At 41.4% G+C, this 24,366-nt stretch overlaps 1 protein-coding gene across 16 annotated transcripts in view; it reads right to left on the bottom strand.

Moving 5' to 3' along the window:
- LOC138744504 (catenin alpha-3-like) overlaps positions 1–24,366 on the bottom strand; it is a 1,801,283-nt gene that overhangs the window by 199,927 nt on the left and 1,576,990 nt on the right. For all 16 annotated transcript variants that reach the window (XM_069900796.1, XM_069900799.1, XM_069900809.1 and 13 more), the window contains one exon: positions 11,390–11,541. In XM_069900796.1, coding sequence (XP_069756897.1) covers positions 11,390–11,541 — 152 coding nt within the window. The remainder of the gene's footprint in view (positions 1–11,389; positions 11,542–24,366) is intronic.

Consider the following 24,366-nt stretch of genomic DNA (forward strand, 5'->3'; position numbering starts at 1 on the left):
GTGGGCCACTACCCATATTTACCATCCCCTGCGCTAGTTACTACGGTCTGTCCGCATTAAAGATCAAAGGTCCTTCCCTTTTCAGTGATTTAATCTCTAAGTGTCAGCCGATTGCCACTAAGAGCTCTTCTTACAGCAAAGGGGATCCTGAATTTATCGAAGTGGAGACCCAGAGACTGCTTAAAGAGGGAGTAATTGAACCTAGAAAGAGTATATGGCAGGCCCAAGTGGTAGTCATGAAAAATCACACTAAGAGCTGACTGGCTATTGACCACAGCCAGACAATCAACCGTTACACGATCCTGGATGCCTACCCCCTGCCATGTATCAATGAAATGATTAATCAGGTGCAATACAAAGTGTACTCCACTATCGACATCAAAGCAGCTTATCACCAAATCACCATTAAGAAAAGGGAACGGCCCTATACGGCTTTTGAGGCAGATGGGGGGGGGGGTGGTGGCGTTATACCGGTTTAAAAGGATACCTTTTGGGGTCACTAATGGTGTGTTCGTGTTTCAGAGGGAAATGGATAAGATTGTTAGGACGTATGAGTTACAGGGTATGTTTTCCTATCTGGATAATGTCACTATCTGTGGGAAAACACAGGCTGAGCACGACAACAACTTAAAGAAATTTTTAGCAACAGCTAAAGAACTCAATCTTACATTTAACGAGGGCAAATGTGTGTTCAACGCGACAGAGCTACCCATTCTGGGCTACATTGTCCGCAAGGGCGAAATCTGCCCCGATCCTGAAAGAATGGCCCCCCTTAAGAAGTTAAGAAGCTAATAAAAGCCATGATTATTGTTTGACCACATTGTCCTCATCAACTGGCACTTCAAAGACTTGCACCACTCTCCTACCATCGGGGAAAAGGTACAGGTGCCTAGAGACGAGCACTCAGCGGCACAAGGACAGCTTCTTCCCCGCTGCCATCAGATTCCTGAATAATCAGTGAACCAAAGATACTGCCTTACTTTTCGTGCACTATTATTTTTTTTAACTATTATTCATGTAAAATAGTTCATAATTGGTTGCTCTATGATGCTGCCGAAAAGCACTGAATTTCATGACTTGTTCATGACAATAAATCCTAGTTCTGATTCTGATCTGATTCAACCAATTAGCTGTAGCTGGTGCAGACTGAAAGCAAGACGCAGCAATTAGAGTCTATCCATTCAGCAAAAAAAAGTCTATGTCAACAGCTTAATGCAGCCTTTGGTACGTGGTAAACAGAGGCTATTCAAACAGCACCTCTGCGAATCACAGCTATTGAATTGATCCTGATAACAGGAGGATTATATTCCCCAGCAAAATGCAGTGGGCAAAGGAGTTATTTGGTACAAATTACGTGTAAATCTTCCGGCCTAAGACCTGATGGGTGGGGAGGAGGGGGAATGGAGGAATTTGCCGCAGGATCTCTGTTGTAATGAGAGGATTTGTGGTGTCACCTTATATAGATGGGTTGAATATTGTTAACTGATTGGATGCAGTATACAACAAGTTTCTTTATAAAATTAGTGGAGATAGCTGTTATGGATCTGAATCTAGGTGCCAGCTCTTCAAGTGAACATGGATATCATTTGACCTCAGATAAGTTAAAAGTATTTGAGTGATTGTTATGTCTGAAAGAAACAATTCACTAGATTCAACCTCCCTGAGCTGAGAATCAATTGCATAAAAATGATTTGACATAAAAGTGTAAATAAAAATACCAACACTACAGAAATTCACAGCAGAAAGTTTGCACGACTTAACCAGCCTTTAAAAATACATTACAGCTGTGTTCAGACCCTTGTGGGTTGCACATGCCAAGATGTGACAGAGATTTCGCTGACATGTACAGATCAAAGTCAACATCACTTTATGTCAGCTTACAGGTGCCTGAAGGGAGTCAGCGCTTCATGTATTGATGGCGTGTGGAAAATGAAGGCAGATGTCATGGTGTGCAGTTGAACCTCAGAGATCCCACAGGCGAACAGCAACAAGAATACCAGGACCGTCTCAGTTACAAGTCCGAGCATTGTTGGAGGCCAATGCTGCCTGCTGTGCTAGAGAAGCTGTAGTCTGTTAATGTGAAATGTGAATGCCAGCAGCCTGGTCTGTCCTGCTCCCAAGTCTGTCCTGCTCCCAAGAAGGTTGCTTGGGTTTAACTCCTTGTGTTTGAGATAGATCTGACATATTCTGGTCTCATTCGGTCAACCATTTTAGAAGCAATGGATTCTTATTTAATGCAGGTGGTAAACCGCTGTTATGCTATGATTGGCTGCTGATGGCTGGACACGCCTCCCGAGACCAATCCTACCCATAGCCCTTTGCATGCTCCCCATTCCACTCTGCCTTGATCAGTCAAAGAGGTTGACGGCTGTTCCAGTTAATAAAAGCCTATCAGTTTCACCACCAGCCTTTTGTGATTATTGATGGTGCATCACAGCACAATCATGGTAATTCGATTGGAATCTGCAAGAGCGCAGTTTTACAAATGTCAGCTTTTTTTCGCAGTGAGAGGCTCTGTTCAGCAACAGTTGAATGAATGCTTTACGAAGTGCAGGGTTGCAATCAGCTGTGGAACAATGTGTGAGGAATGATCGCAGGGGCTGCCAACAGGTTTGGGGTGATGACTTTGATTGGGCTGAATCAGTCTGGGTGGAGATTATCACCGAGATTTACCAACCATGGTCCCTGCCTCTCTGAGCCTACCTAGGTCATGAGTTGAAGGCTAAACAAGCTGATCCTGTTGTAACTAATGGTTATGAGAGTTTATTGTCATATGCACATGTATAATGCACAAATTCACTGAAATTCTTACTTGCTCAAGGCACACAGGTACATAAAATACAGCGACACAACAGTACACATGAACTTAACTCAAAATGCTGGCAGAAGAAGAGGTAATAAATATAAAAGGATGGACAAAAAATATACAGTCACATTTAGTGCAAGAAAAATGTGCCTTTTCAGTAGTGCATACAGATATTTGATAGTCCTGGACTGTTTTATGGTCAGGATTAGTGTGGCATGGGGAGATTCAAGAGCCTGATAGCTGAAGCAGGACTTTAGGCTTCTGTTACTTTCTGCCTGAAGATAGCAGTGAGACAAAATTGTGACCAGGGTGATAGGGTCCTTTATTCAGTTGGCTGCCTTCTTATATGCAGAAACACAGATAGATGCCTTTGATGGATGGGAGCTGTGGTGCCTGTGATGGTCTTGACTTGGTTTGCCACTTCCTGTTGCCTCTGCATTCCTGACACTTGAGTTACCAAACTAGTCAGTGCACCTGGAGAGGTTCAATGGAATATTTGACGATGCGCCAAATTTTGTCAGACCTAACAAGCAGCCACCAAGGGCTCAGGATTCAGGAAACCCCAAGCATTGTACCACTAAGCGTGGTCATAGCCAACCATCTGCCACCACCTTTGGCAGGAGGCAAAACTCTGGGTGAAGCTTTACATTTTGCCGTGGGAAAGGAGTCTTTACAATGCGTGAGCTGGCACAAATCCAGTATGCAAGCAGTAATGGATGGAAGAAGACGATCCAACTTGATTTAATGATCCCACATGTCAACAATACTGTCAGTCTGCTGGAGTAAAAAAAATCACACACAAAATAGACTGCAGAAGAGGACCATGGCAGGTATGTGGGTTGAAAGAAAAAGTTTGAAAATCACTGTTTTAGTCGTCCCTAATCGACTCGTTATGTGCGCGGTTTCAGAACTCCAAAGGAAATGGGTCAATGACAATACTTCTCAATCAAAATATTTCAGTAACAAATGGGTCTAGAACAATAATTCTCAACCTTCCCTTCCCGCTCACACACCACCTTCAGCAATCCCTTACTAATCACAGAGCACCAATGGCATAGGGATTACTTAAAGTGGTATGTGTGTGGAAAGAAAAAGGTTGAAAGCCACTGTTTTAAAAGACTCATCTCCCTCTTTACCCAACACTTGTCAGCAAGAAGATTCCTGAGTCTGAGACACACACCACGAAATTCAAGGACAGCTTCTTTCATACCATTATCAGACTCCTGGATGAACCCCATGTTAGTAAAATTATGTTGACTTTGCTCTGAACTCTTTTACTGTGTCCTACTTTTACGATGAATTAGATGTCCATCTGGACTGCTCACAAATTAACCTTCATCACTGCATCTTGTTACACATGACAATAAACAAACGATAAAGAAGTGGAATGAAAATCAGTAATAATAGGAAAGGAACCCCCCAGTGTGTGAAGTAATTGCTTAAGGAAACTACTGAGGTACAAGCATCTCCGGAGAATTACCGTTGTCCACCAAAAGGTACCATACATGTCGGGCCCTTCCTTTCTCTTCCTGTTCCACCTGATCCTCCTCTTCTTCCCTGTCTTACATGATTGACAGAGGTAGGGGTTGTTCATTCCTAATGGGTGGTTGCTGGAGCAGAGACACACATCCCCAAATCTTTATTCCATCTTGGCTGAATCATACAGGTCTCTTCTAGAGAAGTTAGTGGGGCTTGCTGTTTATTGGCCCTTTTGGCAGGCCTGAGCCCTTGGTCACCGAAGCCAATCTAGGTGATAACATAGTTGTAGACCTTGAGAGCAGCAGGGGATAACAGAGGGGGAGTGGTGAGAGAGAAGAGAAGAGGCAAACTTCTTGAGGGTGGGAATCTGTATTGGGAAGGGTTGTGGCTGTCATGTGACAGCACTGCCCCCTACCTTGCTGGAGGACACACCAGCTGTCATATCCATCCCACCCATTAGTGCACACCTTGCTGTTGGGTCCGTGTAAATTACCTGGACTGCATTCTCCAGCCTGCCTGTACTTGGCCTTGGGCCATTGGCTGTTGTAATTGGAGTACCCTTCTGGCACTGAGCCATATTTACCCTATAAATGATCTGGGCTGGACCCTCCAGCACTATAAAGGTGCCATGTGTACTTTGTTCTCTCTCTTTGCCAGCTTGGGACCACCCTGCTTCACTCCAAGCCTAGAAATGTGAAAGGGCACTACAGAAACTGTAATTAAGATATGCACTGTTAAAAGGGTTGGGAGCATTTAATTATCGTCCCTTGTAGCATAGAGCTGTGCTTGCACTGAGTCAAGGGGTGATGGGGCATTGTAGTGATTTTTCCTTGATCATTGTATATACCAGTTCATTTTGTGTGTATATTTTGTTCCCATGCTATTTTCCCCATGTTCGTATTAATTGTCCACTATTACTTTCCCACGGCAGCTGTAATCCGTGCACGTGCTGCATCAATTACCATTTCCCACACTTGCCTTCTGTACATAAAATCCTTCCCCATCAAAGCTGTGTTCAGAGTCCTTTCCTTTCAGATCAACCAAACCTTTTTCCTGACTCACCACTGAATCCCTTGAAGAAATTTTGCAGTGGAGCCGAAGGGAGGTGAACAAAAAAGTCCAGGAAATGTGATGCCCAATTAAATTTGGACCATATTAGGCACAGAGACGTGGGGGAATGACCCGTTTTCTGCACTGCTCTGCTCGATGTCCACAGCTGTTTGCATGTTTCAGGTTCACTGTGGCTTCTTGAAGAACAGACATCTCAACAATTGATCATGGCCAAAGGCCCTTCTTGGATTCTATGACTACCTACGAAGAGGTTTTTTTCTCTAATTCTCCCTCTTGGCGATGAATCTGCCATTTCTTTTTCGGTCATGCTCAATTGCAAGTTGGACCACAAAGTCCTTCTAATTTGGAGCAAATAATTTCAGGACAAACCTTTAAATTAACAGAACAAAAAAGGAGCAGCAGCCAGAGGGCTTTCAAACTTCAGTCAAGCCCAGGTTAACATAAAAATGCTTCCAATTGAACAAAAGAGCAAGAGGTTGTAAAAAAATTACTGTGTGAATGGTACAATATCCTTTCACACACTTCTGATGGTTGGTTTGACAAGATGGGCTGTAAGATTAGCCTTGTGGTGAGTGCAGCATCTATAAAGGACACTGTTTGACCTGCTGAGTTTCTTCAACTTTGTGTTTTTACTTCAACCACGGTGTCTGCAGACTTTTGTGTTTTACTTTTTAACGTACATTGTAATAATGTGCAATGTGTGATGTCAATAGTGTGAAAGTCAAATACGTGTAGTGTCTAATATGTAATAATATGTAATGTCAATAACAAATAAAGTGGAATGCCAATAATGTGTAAAGTGCAATGCTAATAATACATCCGGTGCTCTCTTTGAGTCTTCTCTACATCGGAAAGATTGGGTGCAGATTGGGAGATCGCCTTGCTGAGCACCTTGGCTCTGCATGCACCAGTGACAGAGACCTTCTGCTAGCCGACCATTTCAATTCTGTGTTACACTCCCATTCTCGTATGTCTGTCCATGGCCTTAGGGACTATCCCACCCTGACCACCTGCAGATCACCTCGACTTCTCCTGTTCCTGCTAACCTGCTCCCCTCTTCCCCCTCTCCCCTTTCCTCCCTCCCTCCTCATCCCTTCCCTTCACCTAACCATCCCTCCACCCCTTGATCTCCACTGTCCCCTCCCTCTCTTCTCCACCTTTCACCTCTTGCCTTTGTGACCAACCCCCTCGCCCACTTTTGTTCGTATGCCTGTCGACATCTTACCATACCTTGGTGAAGGGCTCAAGTCTGAAACATCGGTTATGCATTTTTACCTTTGCTCTATCAAAGACACTGTTTGACCTGCTGTTTTCTCCAGCATTGTGTGTTTTATGTCAAGATGCAGTCACTTCTGAATTTTGCCACAAACTCCAAATCTGAGAAATCTGTCATTCCTGTCCAATGGTCTAGTTATTGCAGACTCAGGAAGGAATGTGAAATCTGATTCTCCACTGAGGAATGAGGAACGAGATGGTTATTCAACTCCCCAAGCCTGATGCACATTCAATTTGAAAATGGCGGTCACTGCCTCAATTCCAGTTTTGCTCATTACCCACTAACAGCTTCACAACAAAAAAGGTTATTTGTGGGCTTACAATAACTCGCAGTTTCAAGCAATTTATTAAGTTAAGTCTGAACTGTCATTAACTGCATAATTCACTTTCCACCCTGCGACTTCTAAGGTTACATTTTGCAATCCTGAAGTGTAGGACAGATTGAGAATGTCAAGAAAGAACCTTTGAGCCGGAGTTAGTTGCTATCTACTTCACATGTCAGACCATTATTTTATGTACTCACGGTGATGACCTTGACATGACAAAATAGCAGCTGAAACCTCTAGTCAGCATTAATTATTTACAGCTTCAAGCTCCTAAATTAATTTTCCAGAGCTGGAAAATTGCACATTGGCCCAGTGAAAACTAATGGCCCCTTCAACATACTACCATGAGGATTAAGAAGAAGGAAACTCCTTCTCAGTGGCTTCATAATTTTAACTAAACACCGCAGCAAAGTGACCTTGCCACTGCCGAAGAGAAACGCACGTTCAGTCGTGAAGAACGTTCATTCCAATTTGTGAGACAGGAATACTGGGAAACAATGATTGAAAAAAAAGGATGAAGATGCTTAGCGATTAGTGATAATGCTGTGGAACTGGATATTTTACAAAACTTAAAACTGTTTGAGTGGCTTAACTTTTTAATTATTATATTTCATTTCTTAGTGCACTATTTCTAATGATAAAGGTCGCATTTAACCACCTGCAACTGAGAGAATTCTCCTGGTGATGAATGATCAGCGCATACCATTGGAAGTGCCAATATTTATTATCCAATACCCCTTTACTCCTTCCAATTCTCCACATATAATTGGCTGATAATTATGGACAGAAAGACCATTAGGATTTCTAAAGATTCCAATAAACAATATTGGTGCATTGCATCAGGAAATAATTGAGGAAACAATGATAGTCGGTTGCACACATGGTTGCTGTGGAGAATTGGATCAGAGGTCAATCCACAGGACTATAAGAGCAGCAGAGAGGATCATGGGAGTCTCCCTCCTCCGCCCCCCCTCCATTGACATGATTTAGCAGGATCTTTGTCTGAAGAGGTATTATGGAGAAACACATGACCTCCTTGCCTGTCTGGAATATTATGGATTGTGGGTGGTCATGTGTCCTCTGGAGAGAGCATTGCGGGGGGTAGGGGGGAAGCCCCATAGGGTGGAACTTCCTGCGCGTTGCCCACTCCGACCTGGACCAGCCTATACCCTGGTTCTCCCCCACTGGTGTGAAGGTCAATGAAATACTCATCAAAACAGACTGCTGCAATCCCCATCACTGATTCCAGCCATCACCATCAGCTTGTTTTTACTGCAGGAGTTGTTCTCACTTATTATGAACAGAGTTTTCAAGCAGACATATGACAACTGTTGCCATGGAAACATCACAATTAGACACTCGAGCTCAATAATGTCATCATCTTTTGTTATGCACATTGCAAGTGCAGCTTTTATAATGGATCTTTTGCTTTGTTTTCGTTTAATTGCATTTTTTGTGGTAATTGTGGTAATAATGTTTCTCAGCACACTCAGGAAATTGGAGTTACAGATCACAATGTTACTGTTTATAAGAATAGTGTTACAGGTCAAATACTACCAAAAAAAAGATTGTATATATTTTTTGTTTCCACTTGACAATGACAGTGTTCCCACAAGCCCTCCCATTAACAGAAATAAACACCTCATGGGGTGGGGGCTGCAGGAGCTTTTATTTAAAGATGACTAATTTGGCCAACTTTCAGTCCTGACTCCTTCTGCCTATCGTTACAGGGAACCAACACAGACACTTGTGGCCCCCGTTTAAAGGGAATGAGAGCAGGAACAGCATCCTGGTGACAGCCCAGAAAAACGGAGTGCTCCCACATGATATTGGTACAGTATCAAGCCTGCCAGCCTGCCCCCCACCCACCTCACCACAGGGTAGCATGGCGACGGGCATCTGGGAAGTGTGAAGCCAAGGCGGGGGATGTGCGAGGCAAGAGAGGGTTTTGGCACCTGACGGATGATCCTGCACTGCCTGCTCGCAGATGTTGGTGCACACATTTGCCAAATAAGCTGGAGAAATCAGGCTTGCGAGCCAGTGACCAGACAATTTTCTTTTTCTTCCATCTCCTCCGTTACTGTACTATGTATGGAAAATCCAGCTGAACTGCTCACAAAACAAACTTTATCACTGCCTCTTGCTAAAACTTGAATTAGATGCAAACTCCCCTGATGTCCTCACCTGCCACACGAGGCTAGCTCATCAACAAACCGGCAGCCCTCTTCCCTCCCCCCCATGACCTGTGAATCAGAGCTGTGGCCTACCTCCTCTCTTAGTCTTTGGCCATCTTCTAGGAAAAAAAAACCCTCTCTTTTAGTTCTCTCATATTTCTGACTTATTGTGCCTTTCCAAAAGGATGGCAACTGATAGGTTTTGATAAGGCCTGTGCTACTTTCACGGGGGCGGCAAGATGGCACAACAGTTAGCGCTAGCGGTTCACACTTCCAGGGTTCCAGTTCAACTTTGACCTCTGGTGCCGTCACTGTGGAGCTTGCACATCCTCCCTAAAGGAATAGTGATGCAAGGCAGAGGGGAAATAGGACTGAGGGGATTGATGAAAGTTCATTTAAATTTTTAAATTTAAATTTAGACCTATGGCACAGCAACAGGCCAGTCTGGCCCATGGGCCCATGCCGCCCAATGACAGCCAATTAACCTACAACCCCCCCAGCTTGTTAGCGAAACGGTGGAAGAAAACCCGGGGAAAACCTGACCAGACACGGGGAGAACGTACCAACAAGTGCGGGATTTGAACCCCAGTCCTGAATGCTGGCACTGTAACAACATTGCCACACTAACTGTCTGCCAGGAAATGGCATGGACCAATTGGGTCACACATCCTCCTTTGCGTCATACAAGCAAGAAGGACCATGCCATAAATGTGAACAACGCTGTTTCAAAATAATTAGCCACAGTCCATCTCCCTCTGCTGATGGCTCCACATTTTCCGAGCACTCACATTAAACAGCACTGAAGAATTTCAAGTCAAGGTGAGTACTTCTTTTGATGAGTAGGAACACAGCTCTGCATCCTTCCCCCACTTCCTCAATACACATTACAGCACTGATTGAAAGGAACTGCTTCACGTTCCCACTCAGGCAAAGGGTGACAAGTCCATATGTACAGCCTCTCATTTCCAATTATATATGCAAACACCACACCTGTCACAACTCTCTCAGATCAAAAGGTCCTGGTAATTTACATTTGCTATTTGTCACTCCTCGAAGCACAGTCTGAAATGTTGCTTGTTAATCACTCCCTTGATATAAGTTGGCTTGAGCAGACAAGTTGCACGGTGATACCTTTCGGAGAGTTCTGTGGATGATTACATTTTCGGACGGCGGAAACTGGCCATCAAAGGAAGTGCCTGGTATTGTCGAGAGTGAAGCAGATCACCAAAAATTGCAGCAGGGTCTTGATCCATGAAGCACACGGGCAGAGGAAAGATTGATGGAATTTAATACAGAGACGTGTTTCATTTTGAGAGGTTTAACATGGGTAGGACCTCCAGAGTGAAAGCTGGTGGCGGGATGGGGGGGGGATCTGGGAAGTGTGGTTGAACAGAGGGATCAAGGATTAGAGGTACAGGTAGATAGGGTGGTCAAAAAGGTGGCCGTTGGCCTTCAACAGTCATGATACTGAGTATAGAAGTTGAGAGGTCATGTTGCAGTTGCATAAAGATGTTGGCGAGGACTCATTTGGGGCATTGTGTTCAGTTTTGGTCACCGTGCTGCAGGAAGGATGTTGTCCAGCTGGAGAGGGTGCAGTGAAGGTTTACGAGGATGTTGCAAGGACTCAAGTGACCTGAGTTATAGGGAGAGGTGGAGCAGGCTAAGCCATTATTCCTTGGAGCACAGGATGATGAGGGGTGATCTCATAGAGGTGTACAAAATCATGAGAGAAGGCAAAATTCTATGCCCAGAATAGGGGAATTGGTAACCAGAGGACATCAGTTGAAGGTGAGGAGGGAGGGATTGAGTAGAAACCAAAGGGGCAACTCTTTTTAGAGAGGATGGTGAGTATAGGGAACAGGCTGCCAGAGAAGATGGTTGAGGCAGATACTGTTGTAAATAGTATGTAACTGCAAGAGCTTTAACACCGCAAAGTGATTTGTTGTAATCACTCAATAAACTGCCTTTATTAAAGAAATGGGAAAAAAGAGGCAGGCTGTATTAATGTAACATTTAACAAAAATTTGGATGGATGCATAAATGGGATAGGTTTATGAGGATACGGGCCAAACCAGTGTGGGTTGGTCATTTCTGATTGGCACAGGCATGTTCGGCTGAAGGATCGGCTTCCACGCTCTATGAACCTAAGCACGTTCTCTCCCTTGTCCTCGAAACCCTAGGATGTTCTATGGGGTGGGGAAAACCAAACATTGTCCTGCAAAAAGTATCCAAGTCACAAAAAGAAGCCAATCACTCACCCTGATCATCAGAACCGCACCTCGGATGTCATGGACTGCGTCATACACCTTCCTTGAGGCCTCCACAAAGTCGCTGTCGTCAAACTGGGATCTAGAATCGAAGCTGAGCTTCTCCAGTACAATATTCACTCGTGAGACAAACTCTGGCACAGCTGGGGAAAAGTGAAGATGAAGACTTCAGTTGAACATAATAATGCTTCTAATGCAGCCAAAGCCCTCTCACTGAACCCAGAATCACAAAACCTTTCAGTGCAAAGGAAGCCATTTAGAACCGCAGAACCATAGAACTCTAGAGGATTATTTTTTTTATTTTTTAAAATTTTTTATTTTTCACACCATAAACCACATTAACCATGATACATACTTTTTCCTTTTCAAATATATACAGTGCCATTTTCTCCCCCCCTCCCTCCTCCCATCCCACCCTCCCTACCTCCCCCCTCCCATCCATTTAAAGTACAAAATCTAGGATACATTAAACCAGTCAAATAATGTTGTCATTCAATAAAAATAAACAAGAAATTCCACTGAGTCAATTCTTTTAATTTCCTTCTCTTTTCGTTAATTTAGGTAGTGAATGTCCCCGGTAGGTTTTCGCTATTGTGTTTCATGTAAGGCTCCCATATTTGTTCAAATATTTCAATATTATTTCTTAAACTATATGTTATTTTTTCTAATGGAATACATTTATTCATTTCTATATACCATTGTTGTATTTTCAAGTTATCTTCCGATTTCCAGGTTGACATAATACATTTTTTTGCTACGGCTAGAGCTATCTTAACAAATCTTTTTTGTGCATCCTCCAAATCAATTCCAAATTCTTTGTTTTTTATGTTACTTAGGAGGAAGATCTCTGGATTCTTTGGTATATTGTTTTCTGTAATTTTATTTAATATTTGGTTTAGATCTTCCCAAAATTTTTCTACTTTTTCACATGTCCAGATTGCATGAATTGTTGTTCCCATTTCTTTTTTACATCGAAAACATCTATCAGATACTGTTGGGTCCCATTTATTTAACTTTTGAGGTGTAATGTATAGCCTGTGTATCCAGTTATATTGTATCATACGTAACCTCGTATTTATTGTATTTCTCATCGTTCCAGAACATAACTTCTCCCATGTTTCCTTTTTTATCTTTATATTTAAATCTTGTTCCCATTTTTGTTTAGTTTTACCATTTGTTTCCTCATTCTCCTTTTCTTGCAGTTTAATATACATATTTGTTATAAATCTTTTGATTATCATTGTATCTGTAATCACATATTCAAAGTTACTTCCCTCTGGTAAACACTGACTGCTTCCTAATTTGTCCTTCAAATAGGATCTCAATTGGTAATATGCCAGCACTGTATCTTGAGTTATATTGTATTTATCTTTCATTTGTTCAAAGAATAATAATCTATTTCCTGAAAAACAATTTTCTATTCTTTTGATCCCTTTTTTCTCCCATTCTCTAAAGGAAAGGTTATCTATTGTAAAAGGGAGTAACTTGTTTTGCGTCAATATTAGTTTTGGTAATTGATAATTTGTTTTATTTCTTTCTACATGAATCTTCTTCCAAATATTGAGTAGATGATGTAATACTGGAGAACTTCTATGTTGTACCAATTTTTCATCCCATTTATATAATATGTGTTCAGGTATCTTTTCCCCTATTTTATCTAATTCTAATCTGGTCCAATCTGGCTTTTCCCTTGTTTGATAAAAATCTGATAGGTATCTTAATTGTGCGGCTCTATAATAATTTTTAAAGTTTGGCAGTTGTAATCCTCCTTGTTTATACCATTCTGTTAATTTATCTAGTGCTATCCTTGGTTTCCCCCCTTTCCATAAAAATTTCCTTATTATTTTCTTTAACTCCTTGAAGAATTTCTCTGTCAGGTGTATTGGCAATGCCTGAAATAGATATAATATCCTTGGAAAAATGTTCATTGTAATACAGTTTATCCTTCCTATTAGTGTTAATGGTAAATCTTTCCAATGCTCTAAATCGTCCTGTAATTTTTTCATAAGTGGATAATAATTAAGTTTATATAGTTGGCCGAGATTTTTATTTATTTGTATACCTAGGTATCTTATTGCTTGCATTTGCCATCTAAATGGTGATTCCTTCTTAAATTTTGAGAAATCCGCATTATTCATAGGCATTGCTTCACTTTTATTTACGTTGATCTTGTAACCCGACACTTCTCCATATTCCTTCAATTTCTTATATAATTCTTTTATTGATAGTTCTGGTTCTGTTAAGTATACTATAACATCATTCGCAAAAAAACTGATTTTATATTCCTTGTCTTTTATTTTTATCCCTTTTATACTATTTTCTGTTCTTATCAATTCTGCTAGTGGTTCTATAGCTAACGCGAACAATAAAGGTGATAGTGGGCATCCCTGCCGTGTTGACCTGCTTAAGTTAAATTGCTTTGATACATATCCATTTACTGTCACTTTCGCCAATGGTCCCTTATATAATGCTTTAATCCAATTAATATACTTCTCTGGTAAACTGAATTTTTGCAATACTTTGAATAAATAATTCCATTCTACTCTGTCAAAGGCCTTCTCTGCGTCTAAAGCAACTGCTACTGTTGGCGCTTTACTCCCTTCTACTGCATGAATTAAGTTAATAAATTTACAAATATTGTCTGTTGTGCGTCTTTTTTTAATAAATCCAGTTTGGTCTAGATTTACCATTTTCGGTACATACTCTGCTAATCTGTTTGCTAATAGTTTAGCTATTATCTTATAATCTGTGTTAAGTAAAGATATTGGTCTATATGATGCTGGTGCGAGTGGATCTTTCCCTTGCTTTAGTATTACTGTAATTATTGCTGTTTTACATGAATCTGGTAAGCTTTGTGTTTTATCAATCTGGTTGATTACTTCCAGGAGGGGAGGAATTAATAAATCTTTAAATGTTTTATAGAATTCTATTGGGAATCCATCCTCTCCTGGTGTCTTATTATTTGGTAATTTTTTTATTATCTCTTGTATTTCTATTATTCCAAATGGTTCTGTTAATTTATTTTGTTCCCCTATTTGTAGTTTTGGTAGTTCAATTTTAGTTAGAAATTCATCTATTTTCCCTTCTTTCCCTTCGTTTTCAGTTTGGTATAATTGTTCATAGAATTCTCTAAAGTTTTCCTTGATCTCCTTTGGATTATATGTGATTTGTTTGTCTTTTTTCCTTGATGCCAATACCATTTTCTTAGCTTGTTTTGTCTTAAGCTGCCATGCTAGGATTTTGTGCGTTTTTTCCCCTAGTTCATAATATTTCTGTTTTGTCTTCATTATATTCTTCTCCACCTTATATGTTTGTAGTGTTTCATATTTTATTTTTTTATCTGCCAATTCTTTTCTTTTAGTTGTATCTTCCTTCATTCATTGTATCTTCCCTTTCCAACTTCTCTGTGTCCTGATTATAGTCCTTCTTCATCTTGGTTACATATCTTATAATTTGCCCTCTAATGAATGCTTTCATTGCATCCCATAGTATAAACTTACCTTTCACTGATTCCGTATTTATTTCAAAATACATTTTAATTTGTCTTTCAATAAATTCTCTAAAATCCTGCCTTTTGAGTAACATGGAGTTTAATCTCCATCTATACATTCTTGGAGGGATGTCCTCTAACTTTATTGTCAATATTAAGGGTGAATGGTCCGATAATATTCTAGCTTTATATTCTGTTTTTCTTACTCTATCTTGCATATGAACTGATAACAAAAATAGGTCTATTCTTGAGTATGTTTTATGTCTAGCCGAGTAATATGAATATTCCTTTTCCTTTGGGTGTTGTTTCCTCCATATATCCAAAAGTTGCATTTCTTCCATCGATTTAATGATAAATTTGGTTACTTTGTTCTTTCTGTTAATTTTTTTCCCATTTTTGTCCATATTTGAATCCAAATTCAGGTTGAAATCCCCTCCTATTGATATGTTCCCTTGCCTATCTGCTATCTTCAAAAAAATATCTTGCATAAACTTTTGATCTTCTTCGTTAGGTGAATATACATTGAGTAGATTCCAAAACTCCGAATATATCTGACATTTTATCATTACATATCTCCCTGCTGGATCTATTATTTCCTCTTCTACTTTAATTGGCACATTTTTACTAATTAATATAGCTACTCCTCTTGCTTTTGAATTATACGACGCTGCTGTTACGTGTCCTACCCAATCTCTCTTTAATTTCTTGTGCTTCAATTCAGTTAAATGTGTTTCTTGCACAAATGCTATATCAATTTTTTCTTTTTTCAGTAAATTTAGCAGTTTCTTCCTTTTAATTTGGTTATGTATTCCGTTAATATTTAAAGTCATATAGTTCAGCGTAGCCATTTTATACTTTGTTTATCTTCCCTTTCCGTTTCTCAATCATTACCTTTCCTTCTTATCCATTTCTGCTTTCTTGTTTTGAACACTTTATAAGACAACATTTCTAAAACATCAAACATTTTCCCTATTCTCCTATTTAAAACTTCTTTAACCCCAATCTCCCCTCCCCCTCCTGAGTTGTCTTTTATCCCTTGTCGGACAACCACATCTCCCCTCTCCATTTGGATTTGCGAATTCACTCGCAAATGTCAGCTGATTTTGCAGTGACCGTAACTCCTCCCCACCCAGCCCCCCGCCAGAAAAGATTTCAATTTTCATATGTAACAAAGGTCACTCTTTTAATTCCCTCCTTATTCCCTCTATTCCATTTCCCTCCCTTATTAATTCTTGTCTATACTCTATATATTTTCCTCTAAATACGGATACATTCATGTATGCACACTAAATATATACACGCATATACTCCTTTACACACATACATATAGATCGTGGTCATTTTTACTCTTATTACATGTCTTCATCTCTCTGCTTGTTTTGTAGTTGTTCTGCAAATTTCCTTGCTTCCTCTGGATCCGAGAATAGTCTGTTTTGTTGCCATGGAATAATTATTTTAAGTACCGCTGGGTACGTTAACATAAATTTATATCCTTTTTTCCATAAGATCGTTTTCGCTGTATTGAACTCCTTCCTCTTCTTCAGGCGTTCAAAACTTATGTGTCTTTTTAGTTCGCAGTCTTTTGTACTCTCGTTACACTTCTTCATCTCTCAGTCTATTTTGTAATTGTTCTGCAAATTTTCGTGCTTCCTCTGGATCCGAGAATAGTCTGTTTTGCTGTCCTGGAATAAATATTTTCAATACCGCTGGATGCTTTAGTATAAATTTATACCCTTTCTTCCATAAAATCGCCTTTGCTGTATTGAACTCCTTTCTCTTCTTCAGGAGTTCAAAACTTATATCTGGATAAATAAATTTTTTTCGCCCTTTGTACTCCAGTGGCTTGTTATCCTCTCTTACTTTCTCCATTGTTTTCTCCAGTACCTTTTCTCTTGTAGTATATCTTAGGAATTTTACTAAAATGGATCTTGGCTTTTGTTGTGGTTGTGGTTTAAAGGCTAATGCTCTATGTGCCCTTTCTATTTCCATTTCTTGCTGTAGTTCTGGACATCCTAGGATCCTAGGGATCCAATCTTTTATAAACTCTCTCATATTCTTGCCTTCTTCATCTTCCTTAAGGCCCACTATCTTTATATTATTTCTTCTGTTATAATTTTCCATTATATCTATTTTCTGAGCTAACAGTTCTTGTGTCTCTTTAACTTTTTTATTAGATTCCTCTAATTTCTTTTTTAAGTCCTCTACCTCCATTTCTACTGCTGCTTCTCGTTCTTCCACCTTGTCCATTCTTTTTCCTATTTCTGATATGGTCATATCTATTTTATTCACTTTCTCTTCTGTACTGTTTATTCTTCTTCTTAAATCACTAAATTCTTGTGCTTGCCATTCTTTAAATGAATCCATGTATTCTTTAATAAGAGAAAGTATATCCATTGTCTTGCCTTTCCCTTCTTCTTCCATTTCACTGTACTCTTCCTCTTCCTCTTCTTCTTCCTCTGGGTTGGCCATCTGTTGTTTCTTTGTTTTCTTTTTCTTCTCTTCTTTCTTGTTTTCGTTGTCTTCTATGTTCTCCTCTTGCTGCTGCTGTTCTGTAGCTGTCCTTGCCGGCTGTGGAGATCGACTCCCCAGCTGGTCGCCCCTCCCGTCGGTGTGTTTTTTTGCATGCGCATGCGCGGTTGCGCACTTTTACTCGGCTCAGCGAGCCATTTTTGTAGTCCACTTTCTACCGACCTGAGGGAGCGGGTTTCTCTCTCCACCGCGGGCCTCTTCGAACAGGTAAGGCCTTCTCCTTCTTCTTCCGTTGTCTTCTCTTCCTCTCTTCTTACCGTTGGTTTCGATTTTTCTTTTTTCGTCGCCATCTTCTTTCCACCTTTATATTCACTTTACTTTAATTTTTATTTTTGTGCCTTTGTGCTTTCCTTTATTTTTTTCAACTTTTCTGGAGAGGGCTGGAGTTCACCGTCTGGCCACTACTCCATCACGTGACTTCCAACTCTAGAGAAGGTTTATGAGGATTCAGCCCTTCTGGCCTGTGCTGAAACATCATTCTGCTAGTCCCACTAATCTGCACCCATTCCATAACCCTCCAGACCTCTCCCATCCACGCATCTATCCAATACCATCTGTGGAGGCTGAGACTCCTTTTTCAAAGGGCGAGTTAGCTGCAATCAACTATCTTTCCCCAGAGCCTCACTATCGGCTTTTCTTTTCAGTATTTGCCTGACCTACATTTCAAAGTTACCAGCTGAACCTACTTTTGTCACCAGATCTTACTTGCTGCAATGATAAAACCCATCTCCCACCTACTATGTCAAAGCATGTAAATGTAAGAGGAGACAATGGCATCAACATCTCACTTTCAGTGGTGCAGGGCTGAGAATAAAGGCATGCGTGGAAATATATTCAGTGCCAGATAACAAATAAATAAATTATACTTAAATAATCTGTTGATTTTCCCAACAGGTATCAGCTCTTGAACCTTCCTAAATAACCATTCAGGAACCATCAGAGATCTGTCTGCATAATTGAAACAATTTTTTGGAACTCACTGCAACTATGAATAGTTATTTATCTTTCTTTTTCATATTTATTATTTCATTTCATTTATTTCAATTTCATTGTTGGTGTAAGTTCATTTGTAGCCGGTGTATCCTATGTACTTGTGAGGCTGCAGTAATCCAGAATTTTGGTGCCTTTGTACTTATGTATATGACAATAAACTCACAGACTAGGAGGCTATATCTTGCTGTAATAAATATCTGAACATGATTCACCAACAGCAATATATTGCATTACAGGTACACGATCCTTTATCTGGACATCTAAAATCTGGAAAGTTCCAAAATCCGGTAAGTGGGGAGAGAGGTGGCAGCACAAGTCGGGCGGCTGAGGGACCAGTGGTCGGGGGAGGCGGCCAGAGGACCGGCGGTCGGGGGAGGTGGCCAAGCGACCAAGGGACTGGTGGTCGGGGGAGGCGGCCAAGGGACTGGCAGTCGGGGGAGGCGGCTGAGGGACTGATGGTTGGGGGAGATGGCTGGGTGACTGGAAGGGGGTGGGGTGGATATGACAGCACAATTTGGGTGGGCTTTCCGAAATGCGGAAAAATCCAAAATTCGGAACACACTGTCCCCCAAGGGCTCCGGATAAAGGATCGTGTGGCAATTCTAGTATCTGTTATGTGCAGGGCATGGTTATCAGGAAGACTTCTTGTGTTCCTGGGGACTCTCCCCGTGGGAAGTGGCCATAAGGCATAGGAGCAGAATTGGGCCATTCAGCCCATTGAGACTGCTCCACCTTTGGGATCATGGCCGATGTATATCTATCCTTCCAACCTCGTTCTCCTGCCTTGTCTCCATGCGACCCACTGCAGCTCCTTCCTGAAGGAATTGAAATCCATAAGGCTGAGAGCATCGAAAGTAATGTGGTACAAGGAAGAGAAAGGGAGTAGCTATTCAATGCAGACTTCCCTTGTGGCTATTCCCTTGTTAACAGGCGTACCACTTTGGATACTGCTGGCATGGCTATGACCTGTTCAAGGTCAGCAGCCTTGCCAATGGGATCATAATTGGCTCTGTCGCTGCAGTGATTTTTTCAGTTTACAATTTAAAGAATGCACTCACTCATTTTTTTTTCCCAACACAGAATGGAGCCGACTCTCTTTATTCCACTCAGACACAACACTGAATTCCTTGCCTCACCAAATATCACAAGCAGACCTTTCCATTGGGCTCTCTACCACTTCTGTTGATGTGAATGCTACTGGTCAATAGTCATTAAGGCAGGTTACTGCACTCTTCTTGGTATAATTGACACCTGTTTGAAACAGGTGGGTACCATGCCCTGTTGGAGTGAGATATTGAAGATATCCGGCAACACATTGGTAAGTTGTAAAAGAACATTCAGCCAAGTTTTCCGTCTCCATCCTAATGCTAACTCATCCCTTTCCTTTACTGTGGTATTGTCAGCAAATTTGTGGATGGTGTTATTGTCGAACCGAGCTACACAGTAATAGGTGTAAATTGAGTAGAGCAGGGGGCCAATAACAGTCCTGTGGTGCTCTGGTACGGATGGAGATTGTGGAGGAGAACCACAGGACTATTAGTACCAATCTTCCATGATTGTGGTCTGGATTAACATAGAAACATAGAAACAGGAGTAGGTCATTCGACCCTTCGAGCCTGCTCCGCCATTCAACGAGATCATGGCTGATCTTATTCAGTACCCCGTCCCCGCCTTCTCTCCGTAACCTTTAATACCCTTATACTGAAGAAATAGATCTAATTCCCTCTTAAATATATTTAATGAACCTGCCTCTACTGCCCTCTGTGGCAATGAATTCCACAGATTCACCACCCTCTGGGTCAAGAAATTCCTCCTCATCACGGTCCTAAATGGTTTGCCTATTATCCTCAAACCATGGCCCCGGGTTCTGGATTTTCCCATCCTTGGAAACTTCCCATCTGCATCCATTCTGTCCAGTCCTGCCAGAATTTTATAGGTCTCTATGAGATCCCCTCTCAATCTTCTAAACTCCAGTGAGTACAATCCCAATTTGCGTAATCTTTCCTCATAAGTCATTCCTGCCATTCCAGGTATCAGCCTGGTGAATCGCCTCTGCACTCCCTCCATTGCAAGAACATCCTTCCTTAGATAAGGTGACCAAAACTGCACACAATACTCCAGGTGGGGTCTCACCAAGGCCCTGTACAGCTGCAGTAAGGTATCCTTGTTCCTATACTCAAACCCTCTTGATATGAAGGGCAACATACCATTTGCGTTTTTAACCGCCTGCTGTACCTGCATGCTCGCCTTCAGAGACTCATCTACAAGTACCCCTAGGTCTCTCTGCACTTCCCCATCTCTTAATCTATTGCCATTCAAATAGTAATCTGCCCTCCGGTTTGTATTACCAAAGTGGATAACTCACATTTATCCACATGTAGTGCATTTGCCATGTATCTGCACAGTCCTTCAATTTATCCAAATCACACTGGAGCTTCCTGACCCCCTCTTCCGTGCACACAACCCCTCCTAGCTTAGTGTCATCTGCAAATTTGGAGATATTACATCCAATCCCTTCATCCAGATCATTAATGTAAATTGTGAACAGCTGGGGTCCCAGTACAGATCCCTGTGGCACCCCACGGGTCACCGCCTGCCACTCAGAAAACGAGCCATTTATCCCAACTCTCTGTCTTCTACCTGCCAGCCAATTCTCAATCCACATCAATAATTTTCCCCCAATCCCATGAGCTTTGATTTTGTAAGCCAGTCGTTTATGCGGGACCTTATCGAAGGCCTTTTGGAAGTCCAGGTACACCACATCTACTGGCTCTCCCCCATCTATTTTACCTGTCAACATCTCAAAGAATTCGAATAGATTTGTCAAGCACGATTTACCTTCTGTAAATCCATGTTGACTCCGTCCGATCCCTTCTCTGCTAGTCATATGCTCCGCTATTACATCCTTAATAATGGATTCCATCATTTTGCCCACTACTGATGTAAGGCTCACCGGCCGATAATTCCCCGCTTTTTCTCTACCCCCCTTTTTAAATAGTGGGGTAACATTAGCTACCCTCCAATCCTTGGGTACTGATCCTGAGTCTATCAAGTTCTGGAAAATAATTCTTAAAGCATCTGCTATTTGAATGGCCACTTCCTTGAATACCCTAGGATGTAGATTATCAGGCCCATGGGATTTATCTGCCTTCAATCCCATCAATTTCCCCAAGGCCATGTCCTTAGAGATACTGATTTCTTTCAGTTCCTCCCTTGCATTAGTCTCTATGTTTCCCAACATCCTTGGGAGGTTATTTGTATCCTCTCTTGTAAAAACAGAACTAAAGTAAGAATTTAATTGGTCTGCCATTTCCTTATTCCCCATTATATATTCCCCTGATTCCGACTGCAAAGGACCTACTTTGGATTTCACCAATCTTTTCCTCTTGACATATTTATAAAAGCTTTTGCAGTCGGTTTTTATATTTCCCGCAAGCTTACTTTCGTAATTTATTTTTGCTCTCTTGATTAATCCCTTTGTCCTCCTTTGCTGCATCTTGAACTGCTCCCAGTCTTCGGTTGTGGTACCTTTTTTTGGCCAATTGATTGTGCACCGCATTGAAATAGTCACATCAGCATCTATTTTGTCCAAACATCTCATGTGGCCTTCTGTGAATCTCTGTCTGATAATATGCCCTAGGAGATGCTTCTGGATGTTTTATTGCATTAAGGGTCCTAAATGAATGGAATATTTGTTGACTCAGACGAACCTCTACTTGCTGTAACCCTCTCTACAATTTGAACTACAGTTGTGCTCAGGCTGTGGAGTTTTTACTCCCATTATGTTGGCCATGAAGATTCTGGGACTAACATGTCAATCATTGTGAAAGGAACTAAATCACTGCCTGGTAATTATCTTCTTTCTTCTTTGGCTTGGCTTCGCGGACGAAGATTTATGGAGGGGGTAATTATATACCTTTGTGAAACCACAAAAGTCTTCAGATGCTGTGATTGCAGTAAGAACACTGGAGGTAAAGAAATACAGCCTCTCCCTGACTTATGACCATACATATATATGACTGAAATATACTGTATAAATTAAAAAAAATAAAGAAAAAGTATATGTCAATATAAAAATTACGCTTGGTTCATACGTCCAGCAGTGCTAATAGCTGCATGCGTATGATAGTGATATCCTGGCATTGTGTACATCACAGCATCTGCTCTCAGTTCTCAGGATAAAAGAATGTTGTACAGGTTCAGTGGGCTGTCAGGGGAGCATGGGGCAGTGGGATCAGTGTGGAGACAGATAGGGGGCTGTCAAGGGAGTGCGGAGCAGTGGGATCAGTATGGAGACAGATTGCGGGCTGTCGGTTGAGTGTGGGGCAGTGGAATCAGAGTGGAGAGTGATAGCAGGCTGTCAAGGGAGTGCGGGGCAGTGGGATCAGTATGGGGACTGATAGGATGGGGATTACATGCCATGCTAACATACACCCTATTTTTGTCTATTTCAAGTAACGACAGAATGGAACCCGGATGTATGTCAGGGAATAGCTGTATAACCAACGTTACAGACCTGAGGCCTTATATGAGGGCCCTTCTGAGACCTAATGGACCATCTTTGCTTCATGTTGACACTGGGGCCCTGCCAAGTTCCTCCAGCATCTCTGTGTACTTAATTATATACCTTTGGTCATTCGACTTGAAATTTGCCCAGTTCCTTCTGTCAGATGGGAAGGCCTATTTCTCCCCTTAATTTTAATGAAGGAAACAGTAGACTGGTCAACAGAGTTCATTATGGGAAGTATGCTGAAATAGCAGAGGATGGCTGGCTGGAATGACCAATATCCTGCAATATCCTAGGGCTAAGATGAATAATTTCTTGCCTTTATGTCAGCGCGCATCCAAGCAGTGGAAACATTACAGCTGGATTCCAATTTGCCTCAATTTTGTCAGAGCTGTTTGGTACTAAATTCATCAAACATTGCCTGGACATCAAGGAACGTTTTTTTTAACTCTTCTCCAAGGAAAATCATGGTCTGTCGCCTACTTTCCAAATTCAGACTGAACAAATTGGCACATAAATGAACATCTCACTGTAACTGCCTGGTAGTGTGAAGTGAATACTTCAATCAAAGAATCTTCAAGAAGCTGACGGAACTGCCTGTAACATTCATTTTAATTAAAATTTAAGCTTTGCTTATCAAACTCTCCTACACCCTGTACTTCACTAGTTTCCAGAGAAAACCCACGCAGTCATGGGGAGAACGTATAGACCTCTGCCAGTCCTGATTGCTGGTGCTGCAATGGTGTTGAGCTAACCGCTACGCCAACCATACAACAAATTGTTCAGGATATTAGGCCACACCTCATCAAGAAGAGAAAAATATCTGTTATATGATATTTAATTCAGATGAGGTTCACATTAGATGAGGCAGTTGAAAGAGTGAAGGCTTAATATTTCTAATTTTTAAATTATTTTTAAACATTCGGTGGTAGAGCCCTTCTGGGCCCATGAGCTTGAGCCACCCAAATGCACCAATTACAAACTCTAGGGGGTAGGATAAATCTGGAGCAGTCATGGGGAGAATGTAAAAAACCCTTACGGACAGTACGGGATTCGAACCCAGGTTGCTGAAGCTGTAATTGCATTGTGCTAACCGCTAGGCTCTGAAGGATTCTGCCCGTTAGTCAACAAATTTGAAATCAATGAGATTCTTAGTTGTTTTTATTAAATCCAATTGAACGGAATTCCAAAAGACCATCTTGCACGAAGCCCATTGAACGCCTTCACCGCACCAGCGATTGGGACTTGGGTTCAAATCCCGTGCGGTGTGTAAGGAGCTTTTACGTTCTCCCCGTGACTGCGTGGATTTTCCCCGGAGGCTCCAGTTTCCTCCAACCATTCAAAACGTACTGGGGATGTAGGTTAATGGGGTGTAAATTGGGCAGCATGGACCTGTAGGGCTGAATTGGCTTGTTACAGCCCTGTATGTCTAAATTTAAAATTTAAAAT

Source organism: Narcine bancroftii, chromosome 10 (genome assembly GCF_036971445.1).
Source record: "Narcine bancroftii isolate sNarBan1 chromosome 10, sNarBan1.hap1, whole genome shotgun sequence".
Lineage (NCBI taxonomy): Eukaryota > Metazoa > Chordata > Chondrichthyes > Torpediniformes > Narcinidae > Narcine > Narcine bancroftii.